Genomic DNA, 21,794 nt, shown 5'->3' on the forward strand with positions numbered 1-21,794 from the left:
AAGAGTCATGGGAGGCAAAGGTCAGTTATGGATTAGGAATTGGTTATCGGAGAAAAAATAGAGGGCAGGGTTAAATGGCCATTTTTCTCAGTGAAGGAGGGTAAATAATGGAGTGCCACAGGGATCTGTGCTATATAACTTATTTTGAAATTGGAATGACGAGTGAGGTGATTAAATTTGCAGATGACACTAAACTTTTTTAAAGTTGTTAAAATGCATGCAGACTGAAAAATTGCAGGCATGCCTTAAGAAATTGAAAGACCAGGCATCCAAATGGCAGATGAAATTTAATGTGGACAAATGCATAGTGATGCACATTGGGAAGAATAACCCAGATCATACTTACCAGATGCTAGGCTCCACCTTAGGGGTCAGTATTCAAGAAAAAGTTCTGGGCATCATTGTAAACAATATTCTGAAACCTTCTGTACAATGTGCAACAATGATCAAAAAAGCAAACAAGATGCTAGGAATTATTAGAAATGGGATGGTAAACAAGACTAAGACTGTTATAATGCCTCTGTGTTACTCCATGGTGCAACCTCATCTTGAGTATTGTGTTCAGTTCTGGTCGCCTTATCTCAAAAAAGATATAGCAGAAGAGTGACCAAGATGATAAAGGGGATGGACCTCCTCTTGACTGAGAAGAGACATCTGAGGGGAGATATGATTGAAGTCTACAAAATCCTGAGTTGTGTAGAGAAGGTACAAGTAGATTGATTTTTTAATCTATCTAAAATTACAAAGACTAGGGGATACCCGATGAAGTTTCATTACATTAGTGATTTCTATTCTGTCATTACCTTGCGGTTCAAATCGGATTACAAAAGGAGTTATCTGGCCATTTCCAGAGGAATTGAAGAATAGAGCGAGTTGCTTCAGAGAATTGGGATGAGTCTTTTGGTGTTAGTTTGTCTTCAAGGCTTTCTTGAATAGCATGGTTTTTATTTCTTTTCTGAACGATTTGTAGTCTGGGGTCGTTATCAGTAAATTGGAGAGTTGGTAGTCTAGTTTTGCTGCTTGTGTGGCTAGAAGGCCATTGTACAGTTTTTTTTCATTTGATTGGGGGATGCGTGAACAGTTTATGGGTTCTCCTGTGTCTGGTTGAGGTAGTTTGGATTAGGTGGTTGTTTAGGTAGGCTGGGCTGTCTCCGTTTATGGGCAATACTTTTAAAATCAATATGAGGAAATATTTTTTCACTCAGAGAATAGTTATGCTCTGGAACGCATTGCCAGATGATATGGTAAGCGCGGTTAATGTAACTGGTTTTAAAAAAGTTTTGGACAATTTCCTGGAGGAAAAGTCCATAGTCTTCTATTGAGACAGACATGGTAACAGCCACTGCTTGCCCTGGATCGGTAGCATAGAATGTTGCTGCTGTTTGGGTTTTTGCCAGGCACTTGTGACCTGATATTGGCCACCATGAAGATGAACCTGGGTCAGACCATTGGTCTGATCCAGTAAGGCTATTCTTATGTTCCAAAGATTGTATTACAAGCAGCAGCCTGGAGCTGGAGTTTGCACTTAGGTAGATTGAGGCATAGGCTAGAGGAGGCCTAGATTGTGAGTTCACAAGGCAGATCACAAACTTGGAACAGGGATTCAAGGAGAATCAAGGATGCAAGCTGTGAACTAGAAACCTCAAGAAGGTTATAGAACTGGAAGGATACTGAAACTCTAAGGCCTGAAATTAGAAGCACTGTTATAGAATGTTCCCAATCTGTGCCTAATGTAGACACGGGAGTTACACCAGGTTTCAGTTGGTATAAATCCTCACGCCTAACAGTTACGCATGGATCCCAGCAGCAGGCACTACTCTGTAAACAGCACACAACTCGGAGTGCTGTTTATAGAATAGTACTTAGCACTCATTAGTGCCAATTGTTTGACGCCATATATAGAATATTGAACACTGTCTGTCACCATTTTCCTGCAGCTAGCAGGCAGACTCCCCCACCCACCACCCACTCAGCCTTGTGCTCTCAAAGCTGAAAGCACCTCTACATACTTTGGCTTGCAAACAAGCCTTAGCCTTCTGTTTGAAGCAGACTAAAGCCCTTTTGATCCCAATAAACCTGAGACTGCTATTAAAATTGGCTAGCAGACTGCCTTTCCTTTGCCTATGCCAGGGGTGTCCAATGTCGGTCCTCGAGGGCCGCAATCCAGTCGGGTTTTCAGGATTTCCCCAATGAATATGCATGAGATCTATTAGCATACAATGAAAGCAGTGCATGCAAATAGATCTCATGCATATTCATTGGGGAAATCCTGAAAATCCGACTGGACTGCGGCCCTTGAGGACCGACATTGGACACCCCTGGCCTATGCCAAACCAAGACTGAGTATCGAGGGTCTTATTAAGGCTCATAATGGCTATGGCTGCGTCAGTAGCCCACTTGAGATCAGCCTCCTTGGAGATCTGCAGGACTGCCACCTGAATATGTGCCCATATATTTATTTATTGCATTTCTAAAGCAGTAAACTAACAGCACTGTGATATACAATACAAAATTACAGTGATAGTAAATAATTAAAAATAGCTTAAACACAGAGAACAACAAAAACCAAAAGGGGTGAAGAGGATGACTGAAACTGCACAACAGTGTAACTTTTTTTTTTTTGTTCCGGCACACTAAGGGCTCCTTTTACAAAGGTGCGTTAGGGCCTTAATGCGCGGAATAGCGTGCGCTAAAATGCCGCATGCGCTAGCTGCTACCGCCTCCTCTTGAGTAGGTGGTAATTTTTCGGCTAGCGCACACTATAGCATGCACTAATCCGGTGTGTGCGCTAAAAACGCTAGCACACCTTTGTAAAAGGAGCCCTAAATGGAGCAAATGTTTTTTTGCAGCACATTATAATTAAAATTATAAAATTGCAAAACCATCAAAAATTAAATTTGAGAGTTATTTATTTAAAGTTCTTAAGCTATATATGGGTAATTGTAACAACAGTGAAACTAAAGTAGATCGAATAGAATTGCTAATCAATGCAATGGATGCACTTGTTTCTGAGTGGCAAACAGGCACAATGAAGAATGACACTTCGCCTTTAAATATAGACAGTCCAAAGAAAAGGCAACTTTTTTTTTTTTTTTAATAATTTTGAAATTTCAGATGTTTACAAAGAAAAACTTTCCAGGTGAGAAATGAGCTGTTGCCATTGGTTCAAATGGTGGTTTCATCAACCTGGAAAGAACTACATTAAGGTCCCAGACTACAGGAGGAGGCTTGAGAGGTGGTTTCACATTGAAAAGTCCTTTCATGAATCTGGAGACCAAAGGATGTGAAGTAAGAGGTTTTCCCTTTGACTGGCATGTGAAAAGCTGTAATAGCACTGAGATGGACTCTGATAGATATAGATTTGAGTCCAGAGTCAGACAGATAAAGTAGATAATCCAACACCAATTCCACTGACAAGGAAGTTGGATCGTGATGATGAAGGAGACCCCAGGAAGAAATCCTAGTCCACTTTTGTTGATAACATTGTTGAGTGGCTGGCTTCCTGGAGGCATCAATCATATTGCGTACAGGCTGAGAGAGATGTAATTCAGATGGAATCAGCCCGAGAGAAACCAAGCTGTCGGGTGTAAGATTGCAAGTTGGGATGTAGGTTTTTGATGAGCAGCCTGTTGCTTAGGTTGTTGACGTGATTGCTGCTTTTGCTTCCTAGGTTGAGGAGGAGCAAGAGGAGCAGGCTTAGCAGTAAACCTGCGTTGGTAAGAAGAAGTAGGCCTGAAAGCACGAGGTGGTTGAGGCTTTTTCTTTGGATAGACCAATGTGTTCCACCAGGTCTCATGGGCAGACAATTTTTGAGTAGCAATGTCCTTGGATGGTTCGAAAAGTTTATCCCCAAGACACGGCGCGTTAACTAAACGATCTTGGTGGTTGACATCAAGTTTGGAGACATGAAGCCACCGACATGGCTGCCTTCATGAGGTAAGCTCGAATGTGAAGAAGATAAAAATCACTGCTGCTGGGTCAGACCAGTGGTCCATCATGCCCAGCAGTCTGCTCACGCGGCAGCCCTCTGGTCAAAGACCAGCACCCTAACCGAGACTAGCCCTACCAGCGCCCGTTTTTGTTCAGCAGGAACTTGTCTAACTTTGTCTTGAATCCCTGGAGGGTGTTTTCCCCTATAACAGCCTCCGGAAGAGCGTTCCACCTTTCTACCACTCTCTGGGTGAAGAACTTCCTTACATTTGTACGGAATCTATCCCCTTTCAACTTTAGAGAGTGCCCTATCGTTCTCCCTGCCTTGGAGAGGGTGAACAATCTGTCCTTATCTACTAAGTCTATCCCCTTCAGTAGCTTGAATGTTTTGATCATGTCCCCTCTCAATCTCCTCTGTTCAAGGGAGAAGAGGCCCAGTTTCTCTAATGTTTCGCTGTACGGCAGCTCCTCCAACCCCTTAACCATCTTAGTCGCTCTTCTCTGGACCCTTTCGAGTAGTACCGTGTCCTTCTTAATGTACGGTGACCAGTGTTGGACGCAGTACTCCAGGTGAGGGCGCACCATGACCTGGTTCAGCGGCATGATAACCTTCTCTGATCTGTTTGTGATCCCCTTCTTTATCATTCCCAGCATTCTGTTTGCCCTTTTTGTCGCCGCTGCACATTGCGTGGACAGCTTCATTGATTTGTCAATCAGAACTCCCAAGTCCCTTTCCTGGGAGGTCTCTCCAAGTACCGCCCCGGACATCCTGTATTCATCCTGTGCATGAGATTTTTGTTACCGACATGCATCACTTTACACTTATCCACGTTGAACCTCATCTGCCATGTCGATGCCCATTCCTCGAGCCTGATTATGTCACGTTGCAGATCTTCGCAATCCCCCTGCATCTTCACTACCATATGAAACTTTATGAGTTGATGAAACTGTAGCCTCAAAGGTAAAAGAATATTCCAATAAATTTTGGTTTTGAAACCATTTAAAATCAAGGAGTGTTTTTGTAGGCACCCTGTACTGTTTCTTTCACATCTTTAGGAGGTGGGAAGGGGATTGGTGACCACTGGGGGGAGTAAGGGGGAAGTCATGCCTTAATCCCTCCAGTAGTCATCTGATCAGTTTGAGCACTTTTTGGCACTTATTCAGTATTGAAACAGGTCTAGTCTAAAATGTCCAGTTTTTGCCCTGAATATTTTCTACAATGTTCTATTATTGCAGAACAACATCCAAATCATAAGCCTGCTCTAGTCCTGCCTAAACTACACCCCAACATACCCACTTGAGATTTAGATGCATTGTAGCCAAACTGCATAGAAAAGTGTCTATGAGTTTTAAAAATAGTGATTTGGATGTTTTAGCAAGCAAAATCTCCAAATGCCACTTTATGCCATTTTTTTGGAAGTTTTTCTTTTTTGAAAATGAGCCCCAAGGTCCTCAAGTTCAAAAACCAGAATTATTAAACACAACTGTATTTTTGTCAATGTTATGTCCCTAATCATGGTAATCAAGAAGAAATCATTTTGGTCAAAGAGAAGCAGCTTTGTGTGTTATGAAGTTATCACTGATCCATCCTAATCATTGCCCACCAGGTTGCATTCTATGAATAGTTATATTTCATGTCCATTAATAATTCTATGGGTTTCCTCCTATACAGGTTCATTGACGAGTATCACCCTCTAAGCTGGAATCAAACTGAATAATCCTAGTTGTTGATCAGATTTAAATAAAAGTTGAAAAATATAAATACTTTTAAAAGTATAATTCTGTTAATAACTTAGCAATTGACCCCAATATTGGAAGAGACATTTGGTCAATAAAGCCCTGAACTACAAAGCAATGCTGCTTTTTTTTTTTTCTTTAACATAATCCATTAATAACTAGTAAAGCCAATTACTGTGGTGAGTAACATACCAGCCTCTCAGAAATCATTCCAGTAGGCAATTTGTTTCTTAAAGGATTTAAAAAAAAAAAAAAAAAGCAAAGACACAAGCATTTCCTAAGAAGGTATGTAGGAGTTCTCTTTGATTATTGCCACAGGTCTAAATTAGCGTCAAGGTAAGTCAATAGGGAAGGGAGATGGGAGGAAACCGACACTTTAATCCCTGCCACTCTGGCAAGGCTGACCTCCCAGTAGACCTGCGGTAGGGATTAATAGTTCTTCCCCACTGGTTCTACATTCCACCTCTGGTCCTCCCCCCTCACCCTTTCTTGCATGACCCAGACTGTTCTGCTGGCACACTGGGATAAAACAAGCTCACCTCCCCATATTCTATGAAAAGTTTTCCTTGGTCTCCAGAAGGAGTTAAATCTATCACAATACCTGTGGTTTTCCCACCACCTTGATCTTTCTCATCTAATACGCTTGGCTTTAAGTGCAATAGACTTTTCTTCTCCTTTATGAAAAGGCCACCTACACTCACAGTCAAAGAAATAAATTATATTTAAAAGAAAGTGTTCATTCTAGTGGGAAAACAGTTCAGGGAGCTCTGCTGCTACTGGCTGGTTCTTTTACAATGTTCAGAGGATAAATATCAGCATACCAAACTACTTATGGAAAATACTATTCTTGATTTCTGCTCTTTCCTGGCAATCCTCCGATTCTATATATAAATTTTTCAATAAATTAGTCTTGTTCTGAAGTACATTTCTCTGCTGTAAAATATTCAGTCTTACTATGGTAATTTAGTAAGTTTCTGAAGATCAGAAGTCATCAAGCTATATTATTATTGTGATTACACAAACTGCTATAATAATAATTTTTTTTTTAAAAAACTTGGCAATGACATTACAGAATGTTTCAAAGAGAATGAGATGATAAAATTTTTTGTAAAACTGCGGACAATTATTCTTAATAATAAGTGTATTTTAACTTGGTAGCAGTATTTCAATAGTATTTAGTCCAAGGAACATTATTGATGATATCTAAGTCAAGGCCAGTAATTCTCTTAATTGACAATAAACTTGATATTCATGAAAACATAAAAATACTGTTTCATTAAGATTACAAGTTTTAAAACCCAAGACAAAAGCTAAGGGGCTCTAATCAAAAAAGTAAAATGTCCAAAAAAATGCCTAAGTTGGCACTTGGATGTCCAAGGCTGATAATCAAAATGGTTTTCCTGGACATCTAGTGAGACATTTCATCTACTGTGCATCGAGAGTTCAAGGGGACATGTTGGGAGGGATGTTTTGGGTGGACTTTGTGCATACTTAACTTGGACGTCTTGCGGCGATAATCAAACCTTTCCCAAAACGTCCTAGATGGAACTTAGACATTTGGCAGAAAACAACGAACAGACTGCAGATAATGTACAAGATGCAGACTTCCTTGACCCCATTTGATCGTGATTGGCATGTGTTTGTTATCTTTTATGCAGTTTGCTTTATACCTTAACCACCATGGACCCCTGAGGAAGGTGTGTTATCCGAAACACGGACCGTGTCGGGTCCCTTGGTTGGCTATAAGGTTGTATATGTTACTGCATTTATTAATAAACAACGCCTGCATCTTGTACATTATCTGCAGTCTGTTCGTTGTTTTCTGCCTGCTGTTGTTTACTGCAGACTACGTTGGATTTTCTTTCTCCCTTATGTGCATACTTAGACATTTGGCGCCAGATCTGTTTTAGAAGCGTCTAAGTGCCACAAAGCTACCCAAACTGACCAGAAGACCACTGGATATATTAAAGAATGAACCTCACACTCCTCCACTACTAGTTAACCCCCTCGTACACCCAAAATCTGAATAAAAGAGTAAATACCTGTCTTTAGAACAGCAGCACTTGGTATGGGAAAGCATAGTGGAGCATCACACAGGTGTCTTAAGTAACCTTGTGGACGGGCTAGTGAACCATAGAGGAAGCCCCAGGCCCATAAGCCACTCTAACCAGTACATTTGTGGTGGAAAGTGTGAGCCCACTGAAACCCTTCTCTACTGCCATATAGGTGCCACGTGCAGCCACGCGGACTATTGGGCTGGTAGACAGGTGGGTCTAGTAGGTTTTGGGGGAGTTTTGGAGGGCTCACCATAAATTATAAGGGGTATATGGTGAGATGTACTCCTGGCACTCTTTATGTAAAGTTCACAGCAGTGCCTTCTAAGGTGTAACACTGCTCTGTTGACATGTCTGTGTGGCCAGTCCATCACATTGTTGGCCGCTCCCATGCCCAAATGTTCTGCATTTGGATATTTCTTTGGTTGAAAATAGGGTATAAAGATAGGCATCCTAAGGGTTGGACGTCCTGTTGGTTTAGACATCCAAGTAGGCGATTTAAAAAAAACCCCAAACATTTGGGACATCTAGTGATTCGGCTTTTAAAAATGAACGTTCAGCATGAAACATCCAAGTTGAACTTGAATGTTTTTTTTTTAAATGGCCCTCTATGTTCTTTTTTGTGGTGTTACTTTTACTGGTTCTTTTTTCAGGTGGGACGTATAGAGTCCTGAATACTCATGAACTGTAATCTTGTATTATTTATTGGGATCTATTATCTACCTTTTCATGAAGAAATTCACCCAAAGTGATTTACAATACATTGACTAGAAATCAGGTACTCTTTTAAGTATTTCCTTATCTGTCCTGGCAGGCTAGCAATCTAACTGTGGTACCTGGGGCACTGGCAGCTTAAGTGACTTGCCCAGAGTCACAAGGAGCAGGCTGGGACTGAACTCACAATCTCAGGATGCTGAGACAGCATCTGGTGGCAGGAGGGAGTGGGCAGGGGAGGGGTTGGTTCATAGGGTCCTTGCAGGGGGGGGGGTTACGGCGGCAGGAGGGAGTGGGCATCCCTCCGGCTGACTTTTTTGGTACTGGGGTTGTAAGGGTGGGGGAGGGGGGGGGGCGTTGCACAGCACAACACAACTTTTTTTTTTTTTTAAATCATCTTTATTCAGTTCCAAACAAACAGTAATAAGTAAACATTGGTCAAAAATATCAAGACAGCATCATTACCAAGTTAAATACAAGACCAAACAGTATAAGTAACAGACTTTGAAGGGAACCGTTTCAAATAACAATTGTCATCCCGCCGCAATGCCAGGTGGGTAAAAAATGTAAATGGCATCAAATATCTAACTGAAAAATAAGCAAGTCAGGCATTCAATAGTCGACTGCAAACCACTGATGTTAGTGTAGTCCAAAAAAGTTCCCTTATAGTGCTGAACTGCTGTCCCATTTTAGAATCCAGATCCTTTATCGTTCTGCATTCCATCAAAGCTTGCATAATCATCAAAGAATGCCATTGTGGTAAGGTAGGTGCGGTCGTCGCAAGCCAGCATTGGAGTATACACTTTTTTCCCAGAAGAATCGCATGATGAAGAAAATTTTGTAAACCCCTAGGTTTGGGGATGGACAACATGATAACAGCCAAAAAGCATCAATGGCGAAGGGTGCCAAACACAGTGCGAAGAGTGCAACAGAAAATAAATTATAGATGTCCAGAAAGAAAGAGCTTGGGGACAAATCCAAAACATGTCCATGAGAGGCATCAGAACATGTACATTTAGGACAATTATCAGATGGACACAAAGTTGCAAGATATACATACGAAAGCGAAAATTGTAATGCTGTTCATATTGAAGAGCGTTTATAAAATTAACTCTGTGGAAACTCTTGACAGTGATGAAACTTATCAGCTGACAAATTACAGCATAAGTATCTATTCCATTTGGCCACACACTGCTCACATGAAACCTCAGCCATCTTATCCAATAAATGTTTATGATAACATTTCAATGGAACCAGCAAGCGGGCCTTTAGCCAATAGGCGTCTGTCAGAGCCTATTGAATTAATTTGGTCAAAGATAATTTGGGGAGGGAAGCTATGTAACGTGTTAATTGTAAATAGCTAAATAAATCTGTTTTCCAAACCATATTTCTAACACAATATATTAAAGGGTTGGACATACCCTTGTACTGTGAGGACCTGTGATAAATAACCTATCCCTCTCTCGATCCAACACTGGAATGCTTGGTCTGTACAACCAGGTGTGAAATATTTGTTACCAAAAATTTTACCCACCTGCTGCCAAACCTTATGAAGGGGAGCATAAAAAATAGACACTGGGTCCGTCGCAGGAGCCATTGTAGGTAGAACTAAGTAGGAACTAAGTGCAAAGGAGCGGTCAAGGTAAGTTCAACCGCAGTCATGGAGAAGTGAGTAGTACCTCGAAACAAGTCGCCAACAAGCCCAAAAAGAATCTCTCCAAGCTCATTAACCTAAACCACCCATACTCTTAGGAAGGGTCAGTGCCCGAAAAGGTATGCGGGTGTGCTTCCCACTCCATATAAATCTAGAAAGCTTGGAGATGGGGAGGCAAAAGCCATAGTGGCAGAATTTGTAAAACATACAACCATTGAAGTATGATTAACATGTTGTATAATGCAATACGGCCCATTAGAGAGTCAGGAAAATGATACCAAGCGACGTTTAGTGAGTTGTAATCGGGGAATTACATTAATGTCATATAGCGTGGCCAAGTCTTTAATCTTACCCTCTCCCCTTAGCAAAGGGAATGGGCCCACTCATTGGGTATGCACAAAGTTCTGTAATGGAAGTGCACTAGATTTATGTAAGTTCTAATTCAGCAAGTATGTTCAGGACATGTGGTAATGAAATTTGAGGTTGAGATAACGTCAGCAGTATATCGTCAGCATAAGCCACAACCTTCAGTGTGTTGCGTCCTAAAAGTAAACTCCAGATGTCAGTGTCACATTGTAAGGTGCGTAAAAGCGAATCCAGGTAAAGAATAAAAAGGAGGGGAGACAATGGGCAACCCAGTCGCGTGCCTCGATGTATACAAAAAGCAACCGTTCTAGTTCCGTTAACCAAAAGATGTGCTGTGGGGTTCAGGAAATGGCCTGGAAGGCGGTTTCAGACTCTAGAGTAGCAGCAAGGGTGTTCTATTCCAGCTCCTCCCTCCCTAGCAGCCTCTAGAGACATGGAAAGATGAGAAGGAAGGAACACAGCAGAAAACAGTCCCATAATCCAACCTTTCTTCTGTCGTTCATGCCTTTGGACTGCTCCCTCCTCTAGCTTTACAGTTCCACTTCCTTTTTGTTTATAAATTAAGCCTTGATTTACTCATTGCATGCAGGAACTTATTTACTTTTCATAGGATATGCAATTGGGAAGACATTGCTACAAGTTCTTACATGCATAGGGAGAATTTGTCAGGCATACCGTATCTACACACAGCTGGCAACCCTAGGGGCTCCACATATGCTGTACGAGTGTGAAGTGCAGGTTGACACTGAATTCTGTCTATAAAACTGCATGAGTGGGGTTGCCATATTTCCTCTTTTAAAAAAAGAGGACACCAGGCCCTGCACCGTTCCACCCCAGCCCCGCCCCATTCTGCCTCCAGCCAAACCTCTTGTCTCCTTCCCTGAGGTCTGGAGGGCCTCTGCGCATGCACAGACATCGATGTGATGATGTCACATGCGTGTGTGAGCATGGCATCATCGCGTCAACATCGCATGTGCAGAGGGCCTCCAGGCATGTCCCCGAGCTCGGGGACTTCCAAAACCCAGACAGCCAGGTTTTGGAATTTCCTCCAGGCACCCAGACAGTCCTCTAAAAAGAGGACATGTCCGGGTTTCTCTGGATGTCTGGTAACCCTATTCATGAGCTTTCAGTATAAGATTGCTAACAGTAGCCACAAAGCTGCAGAAATAATTGGAGGAAAGAACAGGGGATGGACAAAAAGGAGAATAGAATGAATTGGAAAATGGGAAGAAAGGAGACAGTAAAAATAGATGAAAGAGAGGAAGAGTACGATATATAGAGCAGAAGAAAAAAGCAAGTTTTGGGGATGGAAGAAAGACTAGAACATTAGGGCAAAATGGGATTTGAATGGGGTTCAGGTCAAGAATCTTAGTATGTAGACTAGCTAGTGACTTGAAGTAAATCACAAATGAAAACTGCATCACACAGCCCTCAAGGCCACAATCTTAGGCACTGTGGATGGCTAGGGTTCAGTACTACTACTACTACTATTAATTATTTCTATAGCTTCCCTTCCCTCCCTCCCATCTCTCATGCAGCAGGACCCTTGCCCAACTTCCCTTCCCTCCCATCCCTTGTGCAGCAGGACCTCTGCCCAGCTTCCCTTCCCTCTCTACCATCCCTTGTGCAGCAGAACCCTTGAGCGAGCACCCTCTCGAGCACCCGCCCCCACCACACAGCCGAACCCCCATCCTTGCCTCCCTCCCATCCAAACCGTCAGGCCGGCAGCATTCTAAACAGGCTGCTTCATCCTTGTCCGCTCGTGAACACGGCAGAGTGAATTTACGGGCGGACAAGGCCGAAGCAGCCTGTTTAGAGTGCTGCCGGCCTGACGCTGCTTTGGGAGGTATGTACTAGGGCTCGCTCGCGGTTGGCGGAGTTTGGATGGGAGGGAGGGAAGGATGGGGATTCGGCTGCGTGGCAGGTGGGGAGTGGGGCTGTGCTCACTTAAGAGTTCTGCTGCAGACGGGATAGGAGGGAGGGAAGGGGAACTGCCGGCGAATCAAAAATCCTGCTAGGGCTTATTTTCAGGGTAGGTCTTATTTTCGGGGAAACATGGTATCAGCACTTAACTGGTCAAGAGTTGACTTCTTCCTCGAAATGCCCCCACAATAACTGGTTTTCAGGTAGGCACTTAACTGGACATTTTATGTGGCACTAACTGGTTATATGATTATATTGATTACTAATCAATGTAAACCGCTTAGGATATAAGCAATATATTTAAAAAATATATAAATAAATTAATATACTGCCAAAAATGACCAGTTAACCCTGAACAGGCAATGTAACCAGCCAGCAGCCATTTCTGTAAAGTTAAATTCCTTTGAATATCGACCTGTATCTGTTTTCTGCTTCTAGTTTCAGGCCTATATTTTCAGTATCCTTCCAGTTCTAGTTCCCAGCTTGCATCCTTGATTCTCTTTCAACCCCTGTTCCAGCGTTGTGATTGACCTAGTAAAATGGCCGCTCTTCCTTTTTTTTATTTTTTTGTATTAATAACCATGTGCTAATGTAAGTGGTAAGTGCTCACGCAGTAATTATCCACTCCATGACACATGCACCCCCAAAAAAGAAAAAATTTTTGAGCACATGGATTAGTGTACACGAAAATGGCACTTATAACAAGATGCTTGAGTGCGTCCCAAAGTATGCCATTTTAGGCAAGCATTAATGCCTAACATAGCTTAATAAAAGGGCTTCCTAATTATTTATAGTATTATCAAGTGTTTTCTAGTGCATTATAAATTTCTGTTTTAATTTGTATGTTTTTTTTAAGGTATTTTTTTTATTTCCTACATTTATGAGTCACCAATTTCAAGGTATCTCTTGTGGTTTTGGTTCACGTTTGTTGTGGGGTTTGGGGCTTTTAAAAAACTTTTTTTTGTCATTATTGTAATCAGAACACAAAACTTATCATTCTTCCTTCCCTAGAAGCTGTAGTTTAACAGCAATTCCACAAGAAGCACATGGGAATTAAAAATGTGCTCATAGGCAGTGCAACAGAGTGGCCAACAAACAAATCGATGGCCTACTACCAAGATATCTAGATGTTGATTCTGTGTTAGACAAAATATTGGTCTCCCCCAAGGCCTCAGTGGCCCATTCCACTGCAAATACATATATTAATTTGAACATTCTCTCTTAGAGCGGTAAAATGGCTGCTTTTAGCTTAACGTTTTTCAAACATTGTGCCATGTGTTATGGGAGTTAAAAATCATTTATTAGTAGAGCCAGTTTAATTTATGCTGGAAAGGAACATACCTTTTAAAAGTTTCCTTATCTCTAATAGCAGCAGCAAGCAGCAATTCATAAACCTGCTTGTGCCAACCCCAGAGTCTTCTCTCTGATGTAACTTCCTGCTTCTGCTTATGCAGGAAGTGTAAGAGAGAAGGCTCCAGGTTTGGCACAATCTGCTCACTGCTGCCAACCGCTAGAGACAAGAAAACTTTTAAAAGGTACATGGGGAGGGGGTGGTCAAGAGAGACAACAGGAGAGGTCTGGTTGCCAGTTGGAGAGATGGTGGACTGTGGGTGGGGGGAGGCAGAAGAAGGTAAAATGCTGGACCATGTGTGGGGGTCGGGGGGGGGGGAGAAGGTAACTGCTTAACTAAATGTGGGGGTTTGCCTTGATATTTTTAGTGCTGTGCCATGAAATTAACAAAGGTTGATGATCTCTGTTCTAAGTTTTTAATGCCATACATGTCAAAAGATTGTATTATGGGCATTTTTCAAGACCTATAATATTGCCCTCAACTTAGTGTTTGTCTTTTTGGTGTGTTTTTTTTTTTTAGTTCATTTGTGACAGGAACAGCTTGTTGCAGGCATATATCACCGCTCAGAATTTGGAATTTGGAGAGGTATGGATATTGCATTTGTCTTATAATCAAATGTTTATGTTTTAATATATTGATATATTGCCTTTGAGAATAGCATCAAAGTTGTTTGATTCAGTGGAATTAAAGGTGGGGGGCATAAAATTAGAAGCAAAAATGCAATACATACAACGGCATTCAAGTAAGTCATTACTCTGAAAGGGATGTTACAACATGTTCTGTATGAATACTGGTCTGACCATGGGGCTTGAAGTGGACAGATCTTCTCTTTAAGTTCACTGACCTTGTGTTATATCTTTAAGAAGGCTGTCTTGAAGCATGCTTCAGCTTGAACTCTACATTTGGCCAATGAATGATTGTTTTTATCTCTGCTTATATTTTCACATGATAAAATTTTTCAGTGTGGGTTTTTTTTAAATTGTGTCTTTTAGGTTTATCCGGTTGTATGACTTTTTCTCTTTTATTTAATTATTTTTAATATTCTCTTGAACTGAAAGGCTAATGCGGTATATAAATAAACATTTATGTTATGTTATGTTTATTGTAACAACAATATCATGTGTAGGACAAGAGAACAATATATTTAAGCCGAATAACCGATAGTAGCTCATAACAATAACAATAGAAAAAAATCCATCTACTTAAAAGTCACAGGAACAGCAGTTGCTATTATAAATGGGAAGGAGCACAGTAAATACCTTCTCACTATAACATGTATTGTATTGTTATCTCAGTATTATAATTAATGAAGTGTATCCTCAGTGTGAGCTAGTAAGCTCCAGGAAGCCCAGTATACTAAGACATGGCTTCAATGCTTACCGTGGCTTTTCCACTCACCATTTAAGTTTCAAGTTTCAAGTTTATTTGCATTTGATGAATCGCTTATAAAAACATATCTAAGCGATGTACAGTTTAAAAGCCACCAGGTGGTGGTTTCACATACAGTTTAGACGAATTAGACAAAAGACAAACAATATAAAACAGTTAAGATAAGGACTTACATGAATGGGCAGGAAAGGAGGGAAAAGTTACAATATCTGTATTTGTTGAAATTTACATAAAAGGGAAAACACGATAAGGAACAAAGGGAATTGATAAATTTGGTGGTCATAATAAGACGTAAGAAGTATAAAAGGGTCATGTCACATATCAAATGCGTCTTGAAATAGAAAAGTTTTTAAAATTTTCTTAAACGATAATAAGTCTTTTTCATTTCTTATATAGTTTGGTAGGGAGTTCCATAATGTAGGGGCCATAACGGAAAATATGTCGTTTCTTCTAGTGCCGATAATTTTCAAGGAGGGAATAGATAGTAAGTTTGAGGAGGAAGATCGTAAGGAACGTGTGGAGTTGTATGGAATAATCATTTTTGAGATAAATTGTGGTTCGTTGAAGATCAATGTTTTATATACCAGTAGTATAATTTTGAAAGTAATTCGGTGGGAAATGGGTAGCCAGTGTGATTTAATCAATAATGGAGAGACGTGGTCATATTTTTTCGCTTTGTGGATTAATTTTATTGCAGTGTTTTGGATTATCTGAAGTCGTCTTTTTTCTTTCTGAGTTATGTTAATAAAGAGAGAATTACAATAATCAATTTTAGATATGATAAGGGAATGGACCAGAATGTTAATTGATTTAGAGTCAAGGAAGGAGGAGATTGAGCGAATAAGGCGTAATCTATAAAAGCATGATTTAACTATTTCACTAATATGACTGTGAAATGATAGGTCTACGTCAATTATTACTCCAAGAATTTTCAGTTTAGATACAGATTCTAGAGGGGTATTGTCTAGAAGAAATGGTGAAATTGGTGTTAAGTTTCCTTTCCAAGTAAAAAACATGGTTTTTGATTTTTGTATGTTCAATGCCAGTTTATTACGACTTAACCAGTTTTTTATTAGTTCTAATTTTTCATTGATTGCTTTTATTTCTTCATCTTTTTCTGGGTCAAAGGGGTGTATGAGTTGAATATCGTCTGCATAGGAGAATGTTGTGAAACCTAGTGATTGCGCGATGGTAAGAAGAGGTGATAAGAAAATATTAAATAAGATAGGTGAAAGTATTGATCCTTGCTGCACCCCGTAGGTTGAAGAGTAATTTGAAGAGTAGACGTCCTTGAATTTAACTCGGGAAGTACGGTCTGATAAAAAAGAGGTAAACCACTGTAAGACTTGACCTCCTATGCCTAATGATTGCATCCGATTTAGTAAAAGTTCATGATCAATTGTATCGAATGCGGCTGATAAATCTAACGAGAAAAGGGCAACGGATTTGTGATGGTCAAGATAGTAATGGATATTTGTTATAAGACCGATCATCGAGAATTCTGTACTATGATGTTTTCGAAAACCTGTTTGGTTGGGGTGGAGGGCGTTCGAAGATTCGATAAAATCCGAAAGTTGTTCGAAGACTAGTTTTTCGGATAGTTTCATTAGGAAAGGTAAATTAGAGTTAGGGCGGTAATTAGAAGTGTCGTCTTGACTAATTTTAAAATTTTTTATTATTGGTGTAACAATTGAAGTTTTCCAAAGGATAGGAACGGTTGCAGAAAGAAAACTTTTGGATAAGAGAGAGAATAAAAGGACCAAGATAATGAAATAACTTTTTTAGATAAAGTGGAGGAATAATTTCTAATGGAGAACCTTTTAAATTAATTGTTTTGAGATGTCCTTCTATTTCTCCTAAGGTTGGTATTTTGAAGTTAATGCATTTAGCTGTTGGAATACTGTTACTTGTGTCCTCCGATACAGGTATGACTGTTGTATTGCTGGCGAAGGTTTGTCTAATGGTAACAATCTTTTGACAAAAATAGTCTGCTATTTCCTGTGCTGTTAAAATTGTTTTTTGATTAGAAGTTTTAGTTTTTGTTTCAGGGTTGATGGATTTTAGAATTTTAAATAGGATCGAAGTATTTTTTGCTTTTTGAATTTTGTTGATATAATATGATTTTTTTGCCTGGGATATTTTGCTTTTATAAAGAGAAGCATTGTCATTGAACTGTTGAAGATTAAGTGGAGTTTTGGAGGAACGCCATTTCCTTTCTGAGGCGCGAAGTTGCTTTTTTATTAGAAATAAGTCTTTGGAATACCAAGGGTTTTTTAGTTTACGCGTAGATATAGTTTTAGAGATTAAGGGTGTTTTAGTGTTTATAATAGATTCAAGGGTTGAGTTCCAGAATTGAAGTTGTTCTTCAATGGTGTTAAAGTTAGGAAAGGTCGTGGAAGGGCTAAAAAACGGGGAGATATCAGAATTTTCTAATTTGGAAAAGTCTCTATATGAGACGTTTTTGGTTTCAGAAAAAAGATTCGAGGGTAAAGATTCTGTAAAGTAAAGGTTAAGCGAAATCAGGCTATGGTCAGACCATGGAACTGGGAGAATATTTGGAACTGAGTGAGAAATAGTTTGAGATGTAGGTGTTAGAATCATGTCTAGAATATGTTGAGCCAGGTGAGTAGGTTCTTGGATTACTGTTTGCATATCTAATTCTTTAAGTAGATTTATTGTGTCTGAGGTATATGGATTATTGGGATTGTCAAAGTGAATATTGAAGTCTCCCAGTACCACTCTTAAGCTTAACCATAATCATTTCAACTTTTGTTATAAGAGAATGGCATATCATTTATCAAGGATCCTGGGACCCACAGCTAGCCCCCCCCTCCCTATCAAGAGACATCCAGGAATACCGTATTGCAAGTGATGAGACAATATTTGCTCTACTCCATTCAACTTTCCTCCTCCCATCCCTCCTCTACCCATTTACACAACCCAAGCCACACATATATCCCGCCACTATTATCTTCCCTCCTTCCTTATCTCCTACCCAAATAGCCCACAACATTGCAAAGCCAAACAGCAAATTAGGGGTAGGGCATTGTGTTTATGCAGCCATGAAACAATTATTCCTCATATGGTTGTTACCTTGCGAATCGAGCTGCTGTGATAGAGCAGAAATTTAAATCTGTGAAGCTTCAACTTGTCATCGCCGGGCTGGTCGAAGCACACATCATAATAACCCTACCAGAGTCTCTCATTTGATATTTAGGATCCCTCTGAACTACAATTTCTATGCAATTATAAGTACACATTTCCAATAAGGGTAGAGATTAAATTTCGATCTGTAACCTGTCGCTAAAATCGACTATAGTACCTGAAGATTGGAGGGTGGCCAATGTTACGCCAATTTTTAAAAAGGGCTCCAGGGGAGATCTGGGAAGCCTTACTTCAGTGCCAGGCAAAATAGTAGAAACAATTATAAAAAATAAAATTGTGGAACACGTAGACAAACATGATTTAATGAGACCGAGTCAGCATGGGTTCAGCCGAGGGAGATCTTGCCTCACAAATTTGCTTGACTTCTTTAAAGGTGTGAATAAACGTGGATAAAGTTGAGCCAGTTGATATAGTGTATCTAGATTTTCAGAAAATTAAAGTATCATGGGATAGGTGGCAAAGTTCAGTTGTGGATTAGGAATTGGTTATCAGATAGAAAACAGAGGATAGGGTTAAATGGTCATTTTTCTCAATGGAGGAGAGTAAACAGTGGAGTGCCACAGGGGTCTGTATTAGGACTGGTGCTATTTAACTTATTTATAAATAATCTGGAAGTTGGAACGATGAGTGAAGTGATTAAATTTCCTTATGACATTAAACTGTTCAAAGTTGTTAAAACACATGCAGATTGTGAAAAATTGCATGTAGACCTTAGGAAATTGGAAGGCTGGTCGTCCAAATGGCAGATGGAATTTAATGTGGACAAATGCAAAGTGATACACATTGGGAAGAATAACATGAATCACAGTTACCAGATGCTAAGGTCCACATTGGGGATTGGCGCCCAAGTAAAGGATCTGGGTATCATCGTAGACAATACGATGAAACCTTCCGCCCAATGAGCGACGGTGGCCAAAAAAGCAAACAGGATACTAGGAATTATTAAAAAAGGGATGGTTAACAAGACTAAGAATGTTATAATGCTCCTGTATCGTTCCATGGTGCGACCTTATCTGGAGTATTGTGTTCAATTCTGATCTCCTTATCTCAAGAAAGATATAGTGGCGCTAGAAAAGGTTCAAAGAAGAGCGACCAAGATGGTAAAAGGGAACTCCTCTTATATGAAGAAAGACTAAAACGGTTAGGGCATTTTTCAAAGAATGAACTAGGACAGGCTATCAATACCTGCTTATTATGCTTGATCATGCTACCTGGTATCCTTGGGCCATTCCACTGGAAAAAAAAAAAAACATCTACTCCAGTAATAGTACAAGAACTGTGTTAAATATTTTGCCAAACAGGCTTTCCCTGAGAACTACTCACCGACTGAGGAACAAACTTCCTTTCCCGAACTTTAGAAGAGGTATTCTGGATGTTAGGGGTTAAATATGTGAGAACAGCCACATACCATCCATAGGCTGACAACCTCATGTAACTACTACTATTTATTATTTCTATAGCGCTGAAAGGCTATAGCACTCATAAGGCCTGCTTGTTGAAGAGTTTTACAGACGGCAGTGAAATGTCACATATATTGTTCCTAATTCTCTGAAAAAATTATCACATTATCAAAGATGTTTTGGGGTTGTCTCCTGAACATTAACTCAGAAGGGAGAATCCCAGGGAGGTTTGCGAGACTTCACGGTATGCACTTCATCATCATGCAATCTACCCTCTCACATGCCAAACAGGACTACTACAATCATTTAACTAACTCTCTTAGTAGAATAGTTGAGCGTGGCAAAAAGACAGTGAGGGTTGGCACTAAGAGAGTTAGTTAAATGATTGTAGTAGTCCTGTTTGGCATGTGCCATTGTATAGATCCATGGTGAGGCCCCACCTGGAATACTGTGTGCAATTCTGGAGGCCACATTATCGCAAAGATGTGCTGAGATTGGAGTCGGTTCAGAGAATGGACACCCGGATGGTCTCGGGACTCAAAGATCTCCCGTACGAAGAACGGTTAGACAAACTGCAGCTATACTCGCTCGAGGAGCGCAGAGAGAGGGGGGACATGATCGAGACGTTCAAGTATCTCACGGGCCGCATCGAAGCGGAGGAGGATTTCTTCTTTTTCAAGGGACCCATGGCAACAAGAGGACATCCGTGGAAAATCAGAGGCGGGAAACTACGAGGTGACACCAGGAAATTCTTTTTCACTGAAAGGGTGGTTGATCGTTGGAATAGTCTTCCACTGCAGGTGATTGAGGCCAGCAGCGTGCCTGATTTTAAGGCCAAATGAGATCGACACGTGGGTTCTATTCACTAAGCAAAGGTAGGGGAGGGTCATTAGGGTGGGCAGACTAGATGGGCCTTGGCCCTTATCTGCCGTCTATTTCTATGTTTCTATGATTGCATGATGATGAAGTGCATACCGTGAAGTCTCGCAAACCTCCCTGGGATTCTCCCTTTTGAGTTAATGTTCAGGAGACAACCCCAAAACATCTTTGATAATGTGATAATTTTTTCAGAGAATTAGGAACAATATATGTGACATTTCACTACCGTCTGTAAAACTCTTCAACAAGCAGGCCTTATCATCAACTAAAAAAAAAAACATTCTCTAGGACAAAAGGCTGTACCTGGGGTTTCGAGTTGGGAGTAACTGAGTTAAACCTGTACCATCCAAACTATACCCATCCCAGTCACAAAGAAACAATTGAGAAATTTCTAGGGATGATTGGATATTACTGGAAAGTTTATACCCAATTTCGCTGAAAAAGCTGCTTGCTTAACAAATTTACTGTGGATTTCCTGCCCAAATAAGCTAAGTTGGAATGAGACCACTGAACAAGCCTTTAACCAGCTTAAAACAGCCCTTTGCCAAGAACCAATCCTGAAGAACATCAGCTTCAAACAAAATTTCAACTTACAAACTGATGCATTGGGAACACTCCTGAGCACAGTACCGAATCAAGGCACAGGGGATGACAAGCACTCTATTCTGTATTTAAGCTACAAGTTCTCCCAGATTGAGCAATATTATTCTACAGTTGAAAAGGAATGTCTGGTCGTCAAATGGGTCATAGAGGCACTCTGATATTATCTTTTGTGAAGAGAATTTATTCTAGTCGCTGACCATGCACCCTTGTAGTGGCTCCATCAAATGAAGAACTCAAACTCTCGCCTCATGCAGTAATACCTAATGCTACAGACTTACTGTTTCAAAGTAGAGCATCATGCCGGAAGAGCACACTGTAACACAGACTACTTGTCCTGGGAGGTAGCTTCAGTAGCTGAACCAGACCCACTGAGCTGAGAGGGAGGTATGTGGCAGGGTATACATTCCATCATGAAGGACCAATAGATCTGCAACCTTCAAGGAAAAACAATATGCTAAGACCAGCTGGGTTTGATCAGGACCCCTAAGGCAAAGCGAAGAGAATCCTAATTTGCACGTCATTTACATAAGATGTAGAGCAAGGGAAGATGTGACTGAAGAAGAGAAAAGAAACTTATACAGACTCAAGCCTTAGCCCAGTGAAGTAAGGAAGGGATCCTTGAATGTATC

The 21,794-nt window shown here is 40.5% G+C and overlaps 1 protein-coding gene across 3 annotated transcripts in view; it reads left to right on the plus strand.

Moving 5' to 3' along the window:
* FBXW4 (F-box and WD repeat domain containing 4) overlaps window positions 1-21,794 on the plus strand; it is a 206,922-nt gene that overhangs the window by 88,222 nt on the left and 96,906 nt on the right. For 2 of the 3 annotated variants that reach the window (XM_033940293.1, XM_033940291.1), the window contains one exon: window positions 14,249-14,314. The exons of the other annotated variant lie outside the window; for it this stretch is intronic. In XM_033940293.1, coding sequence (XP_033796184.1) covers window positions 14,249-14,314 — 66 coding nt within the window. The remainder of the gene's footprint in view (window positions 1-14,248; window positions 14,315-21,794) is intronic. 3 annotated transcript variants of the gene reach the window in all.

Source organism: Geotrypetes seraphini, chromosome 4 (genome assembly GCF_902459505.1).
Source record: "Geotrypetes seraphini chromosome 4, aGeoSer1.1, whole genome shotgun sequence".
In the NCBI taxonomy this organism is placed as follows: domain Eukaryota; kingdom Metazoa; phylum Chordata; class Amphibia; order Gymnophiona; family Dermophiidae; genus Geotrypetes; species Geotrypetes seraphini.